We start from the raw sequence: 18,269 nt of genomic DNA, 5'->3' as shown, positions 1-18,269 counted from the left end.
ATACATGTTTTCAAAGATGCACGTCCCAGACACATTAAACTCCAAGACAACTTTTGTCTTGATGTTTAAAAATATTCTTGAGGCAGATAGGTCTGACTGAAACTAAACTGTCAAATAATCTGTCAGTACTAGTGGATGGGGGTGGACATGTATTCACCCACGCTGAGATGCAAATACTTCCCTTGTGAAATGTGGCAGCTCTGCACAACGGTTCAGAGTGAAAAATGGGGAAGTATTTATCCAGTTGAACTTACAATGGGAATTTTAGATAATCAGAAAGGAAAGTCACAGGAATGTGATTCACAGAAAGGAACATTAAACTGTAGGAATGTATATTGCATTGTTTCCTTACTTTGCACTGAAAGTTGGGAGTTTTTTTATGTCTTACAGGAGAGATATAGACTTTCAAAGATCCAAAAGGATTTCTTCCTATTTCAAGTCAGATTAAGCTCTGTCTGCACCTATCTTTGTCTGACCTGTTCTGGGAACATCCAGGGATGGAAATATCACACACACCCTCCAAAAGATATTGCTGGTGTTTAAACTATCCTTTTCTCTTAATATTGAACTTTAATTCACCTTATGTGCCTGTATTGCTGCCTATCTAGAGGCAGAAATAAGGACTGTCAAAGTTTCCTTCTGTCTGTCTTCTTTCACCTCACCTTTACGTCTTGCCTTTTGTAGCACATTCTGCAAATTTTTTTCTGCTGATCCGTGGACTGTCTTTGGACACACAGAACTAGACTGATGACATTTGAGGTGTCATCAATGCCAAAATGAGTGTCAGGATAATTTCAGGTACCTGTTGTATTAAATGCCTCTTTTTATGCCCCGAGACTGAAAGCAAAGGATGTTTTGAGAAGAGTCCCAAGAAATCTGTTAGCCAATCTCTCCAATTTAGCCTTACACTGAGTGTTGTTGCAGAATATAGTAATTAGTAGAAATATAGACATTATAGTAATTTGTTCCAATACCTTTTTGTATAAGAAAGCCATAGGAGTTATCTAAATTAACTCCTTTTTAAATAGAGTGTCTCTATTAGAAGCAATAATCCTATAATGTAGAAATAGCACAGCCATATTTGTTTTCAGTGAGCATTTGTTTTAGATACTTAAATTAAGCAAGAAAAGTTGGACCAGCAAAATAATTGTTGTGTAATGTAATTCTACATAGCTTCAGCTGCTAGAAATTGGAACTTGCAGTTTCTTTGTCTGCTAGGCAGATGAATCAATAGAAAATCAGATTTCACTTTCTAGGACTGATGCTTATCAAAGATGATCAAATCCTGACCTGCCTTTAGAAATTAAACAGTTTAATCCCCTGCTGCCATGGACAGGAGAGCATGTCTTTCAGTTCCTTAATTATTCTATTAGTCCTTCCTGAATCCTTTTGCCAATGGCCAAATTTTTTTAAATTTTAAATGCTAGGTTTGAGAAGATTTCTGATTGCATTTGTATCACTGCCAAAAGCAGAGTTAGTAAATCCATATGCTTTTGATATTCCCCAATTTATGGCAAAAACTATGTTCACTACATGTGTTCAAGTGCATGTTCACCTAATGATCTATTACACTGACTAAATTTCATTGTTGCTTTTTAGAATAGAGTCCCTTTTACATCAGAGCAGTTTATATTCCATGTTTCCATGTGTCTGAAATAATATTTTGGAAAGACTGAATCTGTGTCAGTGTAAAGTTCTGCTTACATTTTCTTCATTACATAACCGAAAGGAAAGGTAGTTAAATAGTAATAGTGTCTGTCATATTTTCATTTGTTCTATTATTTTGAGGAGCCTACAGCTCTGTGCCCCTTTATGAAGAGGACCAAATAAGTCCTTTTTTTTGTTTTCTTCGTTTTGATTACTCTAGAACCCAATCACTGACTTCTCAGCTATTTCAGTTTTGCCTCTTTGGACTTGAAAATATGCGTGCAGCTTTTGTGAGTCCTCTTCAGCATCCATATCAACTGATGTTAGGGTACAAAGTGTTTAATCATTAATATTCAGTAATACCTTTTCCCCAAATGGGAAAGTGATTGATAAATCTATGTGGATGGTAGAATTGTTAAAGTTTTTTTTGTTCCTAAAGTATTAGCAAAATTTTTAGTGTCCTTTAAGTGTGCTGACAGTTATATTTCCACATTACTTTGGGCCTCTTCCTTGGTTTTCTAAACTCTTAACGTTTTTTATTTATATCTGTTGCTATCAAGTTTCTGTTTTGAACATTATAGTTCTATATATGTGTATAGATATATGGAGGACATACCTTAAAAGCTCCTTTTTGTGACCTGGCAATTTCTGTGTTTAATGCAGTTATTTTTTTGAAAGCAATAAAAAAACCCAGAAAATTATCCTTAATGTTCATTCATATACTTATCTTTTGTGTGTTTCGAGATTAACAGAAGGCTTAAACATATGTTGAATCTTTATGCCTCTTTGTGCTGTGTGTTCCTGCAATGAATACATACAACTAAAGGAAGCACTGGGTGTGACTGGTCCAATTACAGAGAGAGAAACTTCGTTGTGATCTGCTTGTGATCCATTCTCCTTTCAGTGGTTTCCACTTCTTGACTGACAGTGTCCTGGTATCATGATTGGGAGTCCATTCAAAAAGTTGTACATTCCACCTTTGAAACGTTAAGGTAGGAAGGTGTGGAACCCAAATGGCCTCTTCCCAAGTGATTCACTCTCTAGAAGCTTGGATATAGATTTTGTATTACTATATAAAAGCTGCTATTTCTTGTCACGTTAAAAAAAGATAGAAACTTCATGTTGTTTTCCTATCCCTAAACAGGTGTTTGGCAAGGGAAATCCTTTTGGGTGTTGGAGACAATGAAACTCAAAAGTCCTATGACATGGCTTACTCAGTGCTGCAAAGCAATGCTAAATCTGCATAAAACAATAATTTACAGGCACTTTTGTCCCAATGTTTTTTCCTAGCTCTTATGGACACCTTCCTTGTAATGTTTTGGAATGGGGAATTAGTGTGTATAACCTGGCATTAGGAGTTGTTTTTTTAAGTCAGTCATCTGATGCCCAATACAGACCTGGTTCTAGGTATGTGTGCTCATGCTTAAACTGGTGTCCAACATGAGTGCCCTCAGCCTTTTCTTTTGCTAGAATTCCCTCTTGACTATAGTCTTAGAGAATTAGGGAGCCCAGTAATCCTGTTTCTTGGTGATGTCACTTTATGGTTTATTAAAAAGGATACTAGTTACTGATAAATGGAAGTTTTTTCCTTTATTAATAAGGATCCTAATAATTAGTAATAAATGGAAGCCAAACTGACAACTAAGGAGGAAACAAATTATTAGTATTAAAAACTGAACCAATATAATCATTAAGCGTTCATGTTTCTGTCACATTCAGTATGAGAGTGCCCTTTACAAGTATTTTTCAAATGACTATTAGTGTATTTCCTGAAATACAGAATTAATATTGGGAGTGGATGAAAGAGTAACTAATTTTCAGATTCTCTCTTAATATTTTATTTAAAGTGTGTGGGAATTCTACTCTTTCAGGGGTAAACCACATACTTGGGAATACCTTATTTAAAATAGTACTCTTGATCAGAGATATTTTGTTTTCTGTTACTGTGCAAAACAAAAAATTATTTTTAAGCAGTTATGTGGACTGGCATCTATCTGGAAGGAAATGAAGTTGATTTTGAAAGTACAGCAGAGGTATAAGGAAGTGAAAGGTCTCTTACCTTCATTAGATCTTTTGAGATCTCTTACCTCAGAAACAGAAGCTTTGACTGCATGTAAGCAGCTTGTGTTGTGCAATCTGTAAAAAGATCAAAGACACTTGTTCTGCATCTGTGTAGTCTGTTGAGTGAGGTACGTGACTGGTGTCTGAGTCTCCTGAATTGATGTAATGCATCAATGATGCTGGAACACATCTGGTGGTAGGCTCTCACAGAAATGGGGGGTTTGGGGTTTGTTTTGGTTTGGTTTGGTTATTTTATTAATAGTGTATGGAATTGGCTTTTGAATTGTTTTCTTAATCTTTCTTAAATTACAAATCCCAGATGTAGTATATGGCATAGAACTAGTAAGACTGCAGGTTCAGAAGCAGTCAGTACTTGTGAGCAAGGGGCTCTTTAGATGTTTTCATGTTAATGGAAGTAGAAAAAAACACTTGATTTTTTTAGTGATTCATCATCCTTTTTCTGCCTGTTTGCTGAAGGGCATGAAAGTTTCTGCTCCATTTCTCAACCTCCTTGGTGAGAAATGCAATCTGTTCGTGAAGTGTCTACATAAATGGATGCCTGTCAACAATCTGGCACTTGTTGTCACGTTCTTCTCCTAAACATTTCACAGGAAGCTCCATGATTCTGCACTGGGGTGGACAGTGTTGAGCTGCACAGAGAATGTGTACAGGAACTGTGAGAGCCTTTCTGCTGAGGTCCCCGTTGTCTTAGAGAAATGTGGATTAATAGATCAGCGTAGATCTCAAACTCTCAGCACGAAACAACTGAGAAGACACAAACTCAGAGTGGTCTCCCTCAGTGCTTCTGCCCATGAAATTTTTCCATTCAATAATGCTGTAAATACAGGTGTGGTAGATGTGATAATATTTTTGCCACCAACAGGATGCAAAGACCAGTTTATATTCTGAGTCTCTTTGTGATTTAATTACTATTATTTCACTAAATATTTATATTGAATTACCCTCTTAATCTACGTAACAGAGCAGTCAGCTATGCAAGTGTGTTTTGATTTGCATGGCACATTGACTTATAGGATTTTAATGTGACAAAATTGAGTGTTTTCTCAATATCTCAGTTATTGAACTTATTCTGCATTGTCTCCATTACATTGGGAGTTTTAATAGAATATTCACAAAATGCTGAGGAAATAATAATAAAAATTATTAGTCTTAGAGAAGACACATTATATCTGAGAGACAAAGGCTATTTTAAATTAAGGTAGCCTTTGTATGCTGTCAATGAAAATCAACTTCTGACAATAATCGACATATTTTTGGTAATCTATTGCATGTGGTAATGCAGAATAAAGTACTTCCATAGAAGTTTCAGTGAAAAATATAACCAATATTTTCAATGGAAATGGAGATGTATTTGTATTTTGGGATAGAACAAATAGAGTAACACTAATTATGCTAAAGTTCTCTTTGTTTGAAAGAAAAGTGTTATTATTTTAGATTTTTCATGTTCAGTTGCCATGGTGGATTGACCCCAGCCAGCAGCCACTTGCCAGACACAGTTCAGGAGCAGTGAGAAGAGACTCAGTCAGGTCTGGTTGCCCTGAACTGGGAGTTCTTAAATCTGCACGGAAGTAGCATGAGTGTGGGGTATACTCTGTAATTTTGGCAGTGAACAATTTGCGTGACAGAAGGCAAACTGACATACAGTGACAGGAAGCATAGGTAGCAAGAGAACCTGTTTGTTTGAAGAAATGCAAAGGAAATAACTCCTACCCTGAATGGGCAGGGTAGGAAACAACCTGTACTAAAAAAGGCTGACAAATAGATTGTTCAGAGTTCAGGCTCTCTCCAGAAAAGCCATATTTTTATGTTTCACCATTGCCATATTTTTCTTTTTCATGAGTAGTTCTGTCAAGGAGCTCAGCTGTGTTTTAGCTCTGTGGATCTTCATTGTTCCACAGCCAGTCCAAGTCAGTGTGTGTGGGCAACATATTCTCTTCCTGCTGTAAGAGAGATGAAAGAATCTGATTTCTGCAGCAGATTACTGCTGCAGAGATAGAAAAATGTTTGTATGTATGTATGTATTTGTTATCTAAAATACTGTTTACACCATAAAGCAGTCAATAAGAAGTTTGGTGTTTTCAGATGGCCCATTTGGAAGCTGCTTACTAACTGGTGTTCTGCAGGTGATGAGTCCTTTATAAAACATGTTTGTACATCAATCATTGTAGTAAAAATATAAAAGGAATAATGAATACTGTAAGTAAGGAATGATGCTGCCCACAGTAAAGCATTAGGAAGCTTAACTGATGTTTGGAATGTACCACATGGTGATAGCTCTCTGAGGTTATATCTAAAAATATATTTATAAATAAACTGAAATGAGAATACAGGCTCAAGCATTGGCCCAAAATCACGTAAACTTTTCAGTTGTTTAATTGCATGCTTCCTGATACGGTTTGATCTGTGCCAAATCGCATTCCTTCAGATGATCAGACAGCTTGGGTCCTAGCATGTGTAAGAGACTGTTGAAAATAGGGAGTGGCAATGTCATCTCCCTGCTTCTGGGGAAAGAGGTCATCTGTGTGGCAGTGAGCCACTTCCATGCCACTTAGCTGTGCATCCAGAGAATGGTTCCTGGCTGGTATAGTCAGTATATTCTTAGTAACTTGTCTGTTTCACTTAGCAGTTAGATTGGAAGGAAATTGCTAATACATTTTTAGGAAAGCAAAGGCAAAAAGGGATTGAAGACCTATATTTCTTTTCCCATTTACTACTTTAACCCTTGTGAATCTTGGCGATCCTCAAGGGTCATGAGACAATCAAGGTCTTTCCTGTGTCTCTCTTCTAAGTGTATTTTCCTTGCTCTGGTCATCTCTTCCTCACCTTTCCAGATTTCTTCAGTTGCCCCATTGCCTTTCCAAATCAAGATATTTGTTCTTGATTTGGAAAGGCATAGGGATAGATGTATCATTTGTCTGTTTTTCTGAACCTGTGACAAATGGGTTTGACCTGAGCCTGTCTTGGGTAGTACTGCAACATAGGCAGCATCAAGTTGATTGGTACTACTCCTTATATTTTCCTTTTCCTCCCTATATAACTGAAGACTGATTGCCTGGGAAAAATAAAAAAAGAAGGAAAAAAAAGATAAGGAAATAATTTGTTGCCTGTCCTTGCTGTCTGTCTGCCTGGCAAGTGCAAATGAAGTTACTGGAAAGGTCTAGGGTGAGTAATTTCTGAGATGTCCTAAGCATGGAATGTGACATCCTGGATTGAGGTGGAGATGCCACTGCTGCTGGAACAAGCTCCACCTCCTGTTTGTACTCAGATGTTGCTACATATATTATGTATAACGTCCTGTAAACTTCTGTTTAAACTCCAGAGTTTGTGTTCCTTTCTAGCAACTGTAGCGGTGTAAGTGTGGAGAAAGTCTTTGAACACTAACTGATGTTTCTTGCAACAAAAGCATGTAGTCTGTGGTATTTCTTTATGCATAAGACTAGTATTTTTGTGATAGCATCGGTAAATAGAGCCTTTTAAAAATCTCTTGAGTTTTGCTATAGAGTTAATAATGACTGCCACAACCAAGTGAAAATTTAGGCAGTCCTCTTAATGAAACATTGGCTTTTCAGTGTCATGATTTTGCTGTGTTCTGACCTTTGTAGAGAAAGGAAATTCTGACTTCTAAAAATAAAATGCACTCTTATTTTATTTTTATGTTTCAGTTTGATTGATATGATTGTTGAAGTTTTGTATGTGTATATCTTTATACTAAAACAGGAATATTGATGTAAGATTATTTATTTGCTTATTTATTTATGTATGTTAGGGTCAGATCAACACTCTTGCTCAAGTTAGATCAAGGTTACTTGTGTTTCAGCCAGTTAAGTTAACAAACATTCAGTGTGACTCAGCTTCTCCACATGCTGTGAAGACCTTGTTCAGCCCACAGCCCTTATGTGTGCTGGATCAATATCTTGGTGCTGTAAAAGGCTTCCAGGTTTTATCAAAGTTTTTGTTGCAGGTGCTGATATGAAAATCACTAAGGGCTTCTAAAAATCTAACCAATCTAGAAGAAAAAAATAGTAATCACTAAAAGAGACAGTTACATTTAATTTTAAGGAAAAGTTCAATGATGACTGAAAAAAGTAAATAAACAACTGTCATGACTTCCTAGAATAAAGCAACAGAAACTAACCCTTACAGAAGATGTGCAAAATTGTAGTAACATATAAAAAGACAAAAACAGGAAGGTGACTTTTTTTTCACTCTTAGCAGTGAGAAACTGTCTGCCTGTATGTTTCAATTTTATTATGTCAAAAGAAGTATTTTTGCAAAATTATGACAGCAACAGACTTTTTTGACTATTGGACCACATTATTAATTGAAATGAAGCATCATCATTGCTTAGAGTATATGTTTTCCAGTTCTTCTAGGTTAAGTTCTTCAGTGGAAGAAATTTATTTTTCATGTGGTTTTCATTTGACATAGCTACTATGCTAATCTTTCTAATACATATTTATTAAACCAAACTGGTGAAGTGTTGTCTCACCTTAGAGAGTCTTATCTTTCTTTGAAGTTAATTTCCATTCTAAATTGTGGTTTACCAGAAAAGAAGGAGGCAGAGTAGGTTTCCATTCAGATAACCGTGTATATGATTTGTTATTATTAATTAATTTTTGAAAGCTTAACAGTTCAATTTGGAAATGTGTTAGCATTAAGATATATCAGGTCTTGTAAAGTTTCTGTCTCTAATAATAAAACCATTTGATTGTCACAATAAATAGAGTTTTAAAAATAACCAGCATTTTCTTCTGTCAGCCCCTCTTTGATCCTTATTTTGAGGAAAACTGTCAATAACAGCACAGTTATGCCTGTACATAATTCAGCTCATATTTGCATGTGGAGGGACCAATGCCATTGAAATTACTGACTGATGTGATGGATAGTGGATTAAATGAATTAATGAATCTTTAAAATTAGATATTCTAGTTATTGAAATTTGAGTGTACTTTTTGGTTTTTTTTGTAGTAACACTTGAAGGCTTTTTAATTGAAAATCCAGTATTTACATAATCACTTGTCTTCTACTTGGTTATTGGTAAAATATTTTGGTGGATTGTCTTGAGATTTACAGTTGCTAAGGGTAAAAACACTTCATTGCTTGCTTCATTGCTTGTATCTGCTGAGGAAAGATTAGTGCTGAGGCTCCTTTTACCCTGTTTTATGGATGATCTGCTGCCAAAGTGCCCACAATCTGGGCAATAAAAAATGGACTTAAAGTAACTTGAGATCCTGGTCAGCAGTCTTTTTCATCTGAAAACATAATTTTATTTTGTATTTCTTTAAAATCTTATGGGTAGATAATCGTGATGTAATATTTTTAGAAAATGGAAGAAGCACACAGTTTCAGTGTGCTTATAGCATACAGGTGACTTCAAATGATAGTAGCACTTCCTCTTTTTACCATAAAAGCTACTACAATATCATATATTTTCTATAGAGGTGTTTAGACAGCATTTATTTTAATGCTCAATGTTTGGAATAGAAGTCTGGTATTTGCCTGTTGCAGTTTTACTTGTTAGTAAATTTATTTTTTCACTTATATCTGTTCATATTTTGTTTCTGCTTATTGGTGGAAAGGGATTGGTTAAAACAAAGGGGGAGAACTCATTTTAGAGTGTTTCCCTTCACATTTTCTCAAACCAAGACAGGAAGGTATCTAATAAATAACACTGGGGATAGACTTGAGTTGACTTAGAAATTTTGCTAAATTTTAAATCTGGAACCTAGAATTTCTGGTCAGTGATCACGTTTAAAATCTAATGTTTTTGTTTCTAAAAAGGGGGAGGCAGGAGACGTTTGAAATACACAGCTAAACTGTGGCAGTTTAAGCAAGTTATTGTGCTGTAAAGGTCATTTACCCAGTTCCACTTGTAAACTGAAGCACCTTTGACTGAAGCACACTGAAAGGCCATTAAAGTGATGCATTTTGCTTCTCACTTGGAGTAGGCAAACAAGGTGTTTATGGACAGCTTTGATGTCTTAATTGCTACCGATGACTTGTTAAGCAGCCAGGAATACATCGTGTTTCTGAACCTGTAAGCAAGTCTTCACTCCTGCTTCTTACGCATTCACTATATTTCCTCACTATGGCCATTATAATGACCATTTAGCTCTGGTAATTCTGCTTTAAGCAGCTGTTATACTGAAACAAGGCCTTCTGTTGGTATTGGGGAATTCAGCTCCAATACCATAAATTCCCTGCTTTGTCTGCTGTTCAGCAGAACCGAATGCTGTTTGTGGTGGTGTAATACCAAGCATCGTGGCTTCTTTGTGTTTACTTTGGTCTGTGCATATCAGCATTATTGTTGGCAAGAATAAGTTCAGCTGAGGGAATTTTTGTCACTGTTGCAACAGTTGGTCCTTATACAATGTTTGAGAATCACACCATCAAAATTACTGTTTTGACATGAGAGTAGTGTGTCTGGGGAAAACTAATTCAAACAGAAGATTTCTTGTATGTAATTTATCAAAAAATGCTGTGGTTGAATTTACTTTTTTCTACAGAATATAATGACTTGTACCTCATGATACACATATTTCTACATACATACATGGAATGTGGAATATTGCAAATATTATTTTGGGTAGAAAAAGTAGAGCTATTTGAAAAAAGCAAATGGAATGGGAATGTAAAGAGAGAGCAAGCAATTTAAATCATAATGAATTTAGAGGGAAATGCCTCTGGTATTTCTGAAATCCAGCGAAATGAGAAAATTTTTGCAGTTTTTGAAAAGGATCAGCAGTTCCCATTTTGAGAATAATATTTCACTGCCTCTACAAAGAAAATTCTTAGGAATGCCACTGTGTTTGTGTATAACCTCAAAACATACCAGTTTATTTCTCTGGCTGTACTTGTCATTGTGTTTTTTTCATTGTATGTTGCCCAAACATGGAGTAGTGCATTAATGTAAAATTGAGTGGATTCTCTTGTAACATAGAAAGAGTTTCTTGGTTGTGTTTTCAGAACAAAGTCTTAGTTCTTTAGGCTGGAAGTATGAAAAAAGCACAGTTTTTTTTGCTTCAGAAAACAAAAAAAGAAAAGGAAAACAGTTACCTAGATGATAATCTCCAGTGTATAATCTCGGAAGTTTTAAAAAAACCTTTTTTAGTTTAAATATGATTTAATACGATTTTGAAGCTCCAGTTTCTCTGCATCGAAACAAAAGATTATGATTACGTTTTGAAATATTGTTTTGAAACATTGTTTTATGTGCCTGGTAACTTCAGTGTAAAAAAACAGATATTTCACATTGAGTTGTCATTTAAGCATTGCATCTTAAGCAGAGCTAAAATATATTTCTTTTGGCTTCAAGGCATCTTTTGGGCAGACATCTGGGGAGAGATCATAGAATCATGGAATAATATAATATAGGGCACTCCAAAGAACATCTAGTCCAAACAGCTGCTCCAGGTCTAATCAAATTATCTTACTCAGGAACTCGTGTGAGGAAAAAGTTACCAGTAGTGGCTGCAAGATACATTTGCTTTTCTCTCATTTCCTAGTGGATACTGCATTGTTCACAGGAAGAAAAAGGCAAATGAGCTTACTTGCTTGGTGGTAAAAACATTTCAGAATATAGTGATATATATTTTCATAGATGAAAAAATATATATCCTATTTGATACTAGTCCGAGAAATGATCCGGTCTGCCCTCAAAATTTTGTTATACATTCATTGTGTTTTGCAGTTTTGTATTTTACAGTTATTTGTTTTACAGCATAGTGAATTCTCATGGGTTTGTGTTTGCAGTTTCCCGAATGTGGTTTTTATGGAATGTACGACAAAATCTTGCTCTTCCGCCATGACCCTACCTCTGAAAACATTCTCCAGTTGGTGAAATCAGCTGCAGATATCCAAGAAGGAGACCTAGTTGAAGTTGTCTTATCAGGTAACTAAAAACCAATGAAAATTACTGTCATTCTTTTGCAAATGAAAATATCCAGAGTAGTTTTCTCCCAGTTGGATTTTAACCCAGCATAGGTGAGAGTCCATACAACCAAAATTTCCTTTTTCTTGATTCCTTTCTCAGATGTATATTAGACATATTATGCCTTTTACTTTTTTTTTTTCTGTTGCCCTGTGTATTTTGTAACAACTCCTTTCACCCATATTACTAGTTAAGCAACAGGTTAACTAGTTAATAGTGTTAATAAGCTAGTTAACTAGTTAATATTAACATTAATAAGCTTTTTGCTAGAGTGCCATGCAAGTGTCCACTGGAATTACTTTTTCAAAGCCCTGTGTAGTTTTGCTTGCCAAGACTGCTCCGACTCTTTACATGATCTCTTTTTTGGAATTATGAGAGTAAGGGGAGAGCACAATAATGTGACTCAAATACAGAAGAAGTCAGAGGGTGTCCTTAGGTGTCAACAGGACTTGTCAAAAGCTTAGATGTAAGATATGAGCTTTGTGACTTGGAATGGTGCAGAGTTTGCATGGGTGTGCAGTAGAGTGAATGCTGGAACCTTAAAGATGTAAAGCTGCTATTTGGCAAGTAAAACTTGGAAGATGATTTAAGGGCTGAATTTCTGCAGTTGGAACATGCAGTTAGAGCATCTGGAAAGATGCTTAAGTACAGAGACATCTATGCCATATGAAAGTAAAAATTGCAACTGTAGAAGGGTGTAGGATAGTGAAGAGAAAGGCCAAGTCCTAATGGATGCTGAAAAGAGTGGAAGTTAGGTCATATAATCTAAGCCAACTGAGCTTTTAAACGTAGATTTCTTGTGTAGGACCCTATTCCATATTCTTTGTTTAGAATAGGAAAGAATGAAATAAGGAGTAATGCCTGTCATTCCTGTAAGTCGTCATTCACCTTTTCCATATCAGGAAATGAGCTTTTCACTTTCAAAAAGATACCAGTAATTTGAACTTAATATTTTCCACAGAACATAATCACTCTACTTCAGTAATTGTGATACAGTGAAAAAAGTTAACAAGGGTTTTAGTGCTTTATTTGATATATTGTTTATATGAAGTGTAGATCACACACCTTCTAGTTTGCCAAAATCAGGCAAGTAACTGTTTAAATCTTTAGGAGCAAAGGACAGCAAGTGAAACTTCTAATATGTCATGGCCTGACTGATGGCACTATTACAAATTAAAACCTTCAGTTAGATGTCTCAAATTAAACACATTTCCTCAATAAACACTTGAAAGCATTAGTGTCTTCCCTCAAATGAAGATACTTCCCTCAAATTAAACTAAATGCAGCAATTCATTTTTGCAGACAACTCCTGTGTCATGTAAAGCAGGGGAAGTATTCCCAGTTCTGCAACACTGAAAATGAGAAACAAATGTACAAACAATCTGTAATGTTTAAGGAATTATTCAAACTAATGCAGGCAGTTTTATATTGAAAAATATTCAGTTAAAATAGTTTAAAATTATTATGGATTTTGACAATAGTGCATATGAAAGTAGCTGTAATGGTTTATCTCCTTTTCAATTAAAGGACAAAGTCTATCTAAATACAGGGCCATAAGAAGTCTTTTTCAGGATGTTTAATAATATGTACTGAAAATTTATTTTGAAGGGATTAAAAAAAACCTTCTGGAAACAGAAGAGATTGGCCTTCAGCACTACAGTGTTTGATATTGAGTGTTTGAGTGGTGGAAGGACAAATGAAATACAATATGTGTACAGATGCATATGCTGAACTGATCGAAGTGTTTCATTTCTAGCCTTCATTATAGAGAACTAAACAGAATATATACTCTAAAGTTTTGTCAATTCAAAGTATATTATGGTAATTGTTTCTGAGTATCACGTCCAAAAGAGGCAGTAGAACACATTGTTGCTGCTATGGCTTTCTGCTTAAAACTCCTTGTGCTTTGGGTCAGCATCCCCTGAGGCACTGGTATCTGATGTCAAAAGCTGTACTGATCCATGCATTCATTTTTTATTGCTCGGGTCAATACTGTTCAGAGTACAGAAAGCTGAACTGTCAGTCCTTGTATTCAGGATTATACATTCATTAGTATGCATTTTCTTTTTTTCATTGTAGTTTACTTAAAACTTTATTAATAAAGCTGGACCACCCATGACTTTTTTCCTACTGCATATGTTCTTGGCAGTTTAAGGATTAGTAAACATGATTGTTTGCTGGTTTAGAGCTTATATTAAAAGTTCTTGAAAGAGCTGAAATTTATCTGCAGAAACTTAGAGGTGTTGCTCACTGTAGCTGAAGCACCTTAGTCTGTTTTAGTGAAGAAAATTGTACCTGTAGATGTCATGCAATGTAACTGAAACAGTTTGTGTTAGAGCAAAAAAATTCTGGTGAAACACAAGAAATTTACTCAGCTCATATTGCAGCACCTGCTGTGCTTTTTTATTCCTAATGAAAATCATTATTTGCATTGGTGCAATACAATGTAGTATTTTAATGGACTGCAAGAATCGTGTAATGTGCTGAACAAATGTTGTGTGTCTGTCTGCTGACTCCTCCAGAGGAGATGAGCACAGGCTGTTGCAGTCAGCCAGATGAATTGTGGTTCAGTGCCAATATAGATTCTGGCATTTTGGAACTGAAAGGTCAAACATTATTATAAGGGTGGAAGCAAAAGTGTGCGTTGAGTGTATGAGATTTGGTTAGCTGCACACTAAAAGAGGAAAATGGAAATTTTATTATGAATGTAGTAACCTTAATAAATAAATAGTTTTACTTCTATTATTTTTTCCTTTAATTTTATGTATTTTTAAAAATATCTGTTTGAACACTTTATTATGGGATTCTGATAGTTTGTATAGGAATATGGGAACACTTTAGAATGTATTAGAACTGGAAATGTTGAATACATTTGGTTTATTAGGCAGCACTCCTGGGCGTTCATTAAACAGTATCACTAATACCCTTCTGGCTGTAATATATAACTCACCATGTTTCTGTTTTCTTAGCTGTGTATTTTCTATATTATTTTTTCTTCAAAATATTGGAAAGTTCATCTTGTCTTCAGAATGCCCAAAGGCAGAAAATTCTTTACTACTTCTGTGGAAATCTCCGCTAATGTGTTCATTCAATCCAATATATACTTAGTTCTCCGCATTTCAGATGAAAAGGATCTGAATCTATGGAGAAAGGATTTTATCCAAGTGTATTTGTAGGAAGGGTTCCTTTTATTAGAATACCATCAAAAATTAGTAGGAAGCAAGGTACAGAAGTGGCAGTTTAAGTTACAGTCAAAAGATGGCTGGAAATGAGTTGTCAGTCATTAAAAAACACTTAAAGGAATAGAAACCGGAAGTTACATCTTTCTAGATCTCTCTCTCTCTCAAATGTAGTTTTCCTGTTTGCTCAAGAGAAGGAAACATATTTATGTAAAGTGAGTTTAAGCTGAAAAATGTCCTTCAGTCTTGATGTGATCAAGTAGTATTTGCTGAAATCTTCAGCTGGACCTCTGAGAGGTTAACTTTCATGTTCCATTCATGAAATAAAGGATGCAAACATTAATTACCAAAACAGCATAATGTAAAATTCGCAATAAATTTGAACAGAACAGATTATTTTTGCTGTGATAAACTCACTTCTTTAATTTAACTCCTTGGTTTTTGGAGATCTTCAGTGTTGTTTTGACTAGCTTATAAAAATAACTTATTTCAACTGCAATTTGTTGATGCCAATGAATTGATATTAATGATAGGTGCTGCCCTATGTACCCTTTCTTTGCAGAGAAGGTAAATAGTTAACAAGTTTTTAATTTGTTACATGAGATCTGGAAAGTAGATCAGTTAGCCCCTTTCTTAAATGAATGAGGTGTTGAAGATATTATTTAAAGCTGTTTGTAGATGCAATTGCCACCCTCCATCTGTGTATCTGTGACTTTTTTCAGAATAACTGTATTTGTTGTTTTTTTAAATGGAGGCACAGACTCTGTAGGAGAAGCTGACAGATGAGGATTGCTGTGCTTCTGTACATCTGTATTCTCTTTTTGAGTTTTGATTTTGAGGGCTTCAAGGACACAATTACTTTAGATGTCTTTAGACTTGTTTTTATCAACATAGTATGTCCTCTTCTGTACCTTGTTCATGAAGTTTATTAAAAACTGCTGTGTAAATTTGCCAAGTCTATTCATGACATAGAGGGAAAAAATTGTATATTTACAGTTTTAAGATGGGTTTGTTTATAAAAATTCTATCTTGTTTTTACTGGGCAAAGTTCCATTGAGATGTAAGAGGTTTTTGTCTGCTGCTGGGAAGCAGACAGGGAAACGTTAGCATCTTGTGTGAATTAGTGGAATGTACTTCATCTGCTTGCTGTGACCAGTTGTGCTCAACTTGGCAGGATTCCTGAAGCAAGAAAGTCAAATAGCAGCTATTTTACGTTCCCTTGCTGAGCTGATGAGGGCAGGAATTGATCCAGTGCTTTTGTTAAGAAGCTGTTTCTGTTTTAATACCACATAGATGGTAGATCACCTGGTTGTTAGATGTGGACCTTTTATTTCGATTCAGTACAGTATATACTGTCTATGATAAAATATACTGGGCTGAATAAAAGCTGTTTATAGCTGTAGAATTACAGAAAATGCCATTTATCAACACATGGTGTTGATAGTAGTGTTAGTTCAACTTGAGATGAAACACTGTGATATTGTATCTCTGAACATAATGTTATAGTACTTATATAGTTGGTCGCAGTTTGTGATTTTGCTTTGTTGTGATTGGAGAGCATCATTCTCTTGGTGCCTTCATGGCTATCTTAGCATGCAGTTTTTTGGTGTCTTGAGAAATACAAATATCTTTATTCTGTCTGCGATTAAATCTTTAGCAATTATTCTTCCTTTGTGTCCTTTCAATTTTCTCTATATGTCATTTTTGTTATTTCTGTAGAGGTAAGGCTCATTCGTGATTAGGTTAAAGTTGATTGATTTTGTTTCCCTCACTGTTCATTAGTCTAATACTGTTCTTGGGTCATGAATTTCAGATAGATGACTGTTTGAAGTTGTCAGAAGTTGAAAGATTGTTTCCTTTTTTTGTTTATGTTGGTGTCATTGTCTTTTTTTCCATATATAACTGTGTTAATTGTTAGTTTCTGGACAATGCCTGTATATGAGAGGTCACTGTTCCACTGCTACCTAATAGATCAAACATCCAACCTCATACATCTCTAATTGTCTGGTCTTTTGAGAGAATACACTTTTGGTTTGTGTGGTCTTTAATTAAATTGTTGGTTCATTTGAGATATTTCACTTGGTTTTCCAGATTTAATGCAAACACTTTCAGTCCAAATGCTCATAAAGAAATGATGTTTTCATGAGAGAACGGGGTGAATGCTCAAATGGATAAATAACTGTTTATGACTTAGGAAGCAAAGGGTAGATGTGCATGCTATTTTCACAGTGGAAGTAGGTTACCAGCAAGGCACTTAAGTCTGTGCTGTTAAATACATTAATGAATGATCTGGAAAGCATTACGAGTAAAGTGTCAGGTGTAGCAATGGAACAGAAAATGGCTTGTAATGTCACTGCCCTTGTGTCATCTACCTTTGTCACCTTCTCTGCTTCAGAGAATGCTGATGTTGCTTTGAGAACTCCCCTTTCAAAATAGGATTCCAGGCTTACTGCATTTTTGTCTGATCCAGTAATTCTTATCCTTTTGTATTCCTGTCATGTGATTTCACTGAAAAGAGACATAATTCATGTCACCCCACTTTAACAGGCCTCACCTCAATAAGTTGTACAGCTGGCTTTTCAAGAAAGGTGTAATTGAAGCTGATTGGCTATATTAATTGCACTTAAGGTCTTAAAAATAAGCCTGTCAACTTCCAAAGTGGACCAAATAAAATCTTGATTTTATTTGTATACTGTCTTTATTTCAAAGCCTCTGGAGTTTAAAAAAACCCTTTATTCTCCTTAAAGTATTCTTAGTTCAGTGAGGCAATTTTTTTGCCTTTCTTATTAATTTTTTCTCAGTTTTCTTAATATGATATATATCACATTTACCCTTTTAAAAAAGATTTTAGATACTATAATTTTGACTGAGTTTAGCACAATCCACTTAGTAACAGTAGCTCAATATGTTATTCATGATTAATACTTCAGCAGCTGAAGCCCCCATGTCAGCTGATCCTTTCTCAAAAGACTTCAGGTGATGAATGAAACCTGGAGTCTGCAAAAGTTGTCCAATGTTTTAATGGATATTTGTGTGCTCATTTAGATTTACAATGCAATCCTATAATCTGATTAGCATTCGGAATCAAATGGAAGGCTCATAATTAAAAAGGCATTGGTGGAAAAAAGTGCATGGTAATAAAAGCCATATTTTCATAGAAGGACTCTGTTTATTGTTTTATAAATTTATTTACTATTTAGTCTTTCGTCACATCTATGGTATGTGAAACTTGCATATAGCTATAAATTATTTCACTGGATATGTCTTTAATAGCATTTGACCTTTTCTTAAAGATACAGTGGCAAAGTCCAAATTTCTTTTTGTGCACGTCATCACTAAAAATCTTCAAGCACATACCTTCAATATGTGTGTGTTTATTTATTTAAAGTTTATATATGTAGCTGAAGTTATAAGATTTTCTTTCTGTACCC

The 18,269-nt window shown here is 35.2% G+C and overlaps 1 protein-coding gene across 2 annotated transcripts in view; it reads left to right on the top strand.

Moving 5' to 3' along the window:
* The window catches only part of PRKD1 (protein kinase D1), a 116,121-nt gene that overhangs the window by 45,908 nt on the left and 51,944 nt on the right, over positions 1–18,269 (top strand). For both annotated transcript variants that reach the window (XM_054275349.1, XM_054275348.1), the window contains exon 2: positions 11,482–11,620. In XM_054275349.1, coding sequence (XP_054131324.1) covers positions 11,482–11,620 — 139 coding nt within the window. The remainder of the gene's footprint in view (positions 1–11,481; positions 11,621–18,269) is intronic.

This window comes from Melozone crissalis, unplaced genomic scaffold, assembly GCF_028551555.1.
Source record: "Melozone crissalis strain CALT ecotype California unplaced genomic scaffold, PUWL_Pcris_2 ptg000018l_1, whole genome shotgun sequence".
NCBI classification, from domain to species: Eukaryota; Metazoa; Chordata; class Aves; order Passeriformes; family Passerellidae; genus Melozone; species Melozone crissalis.
This window is presented reverse-complemented; position numbering and strand designations above follow the sequence as displayed.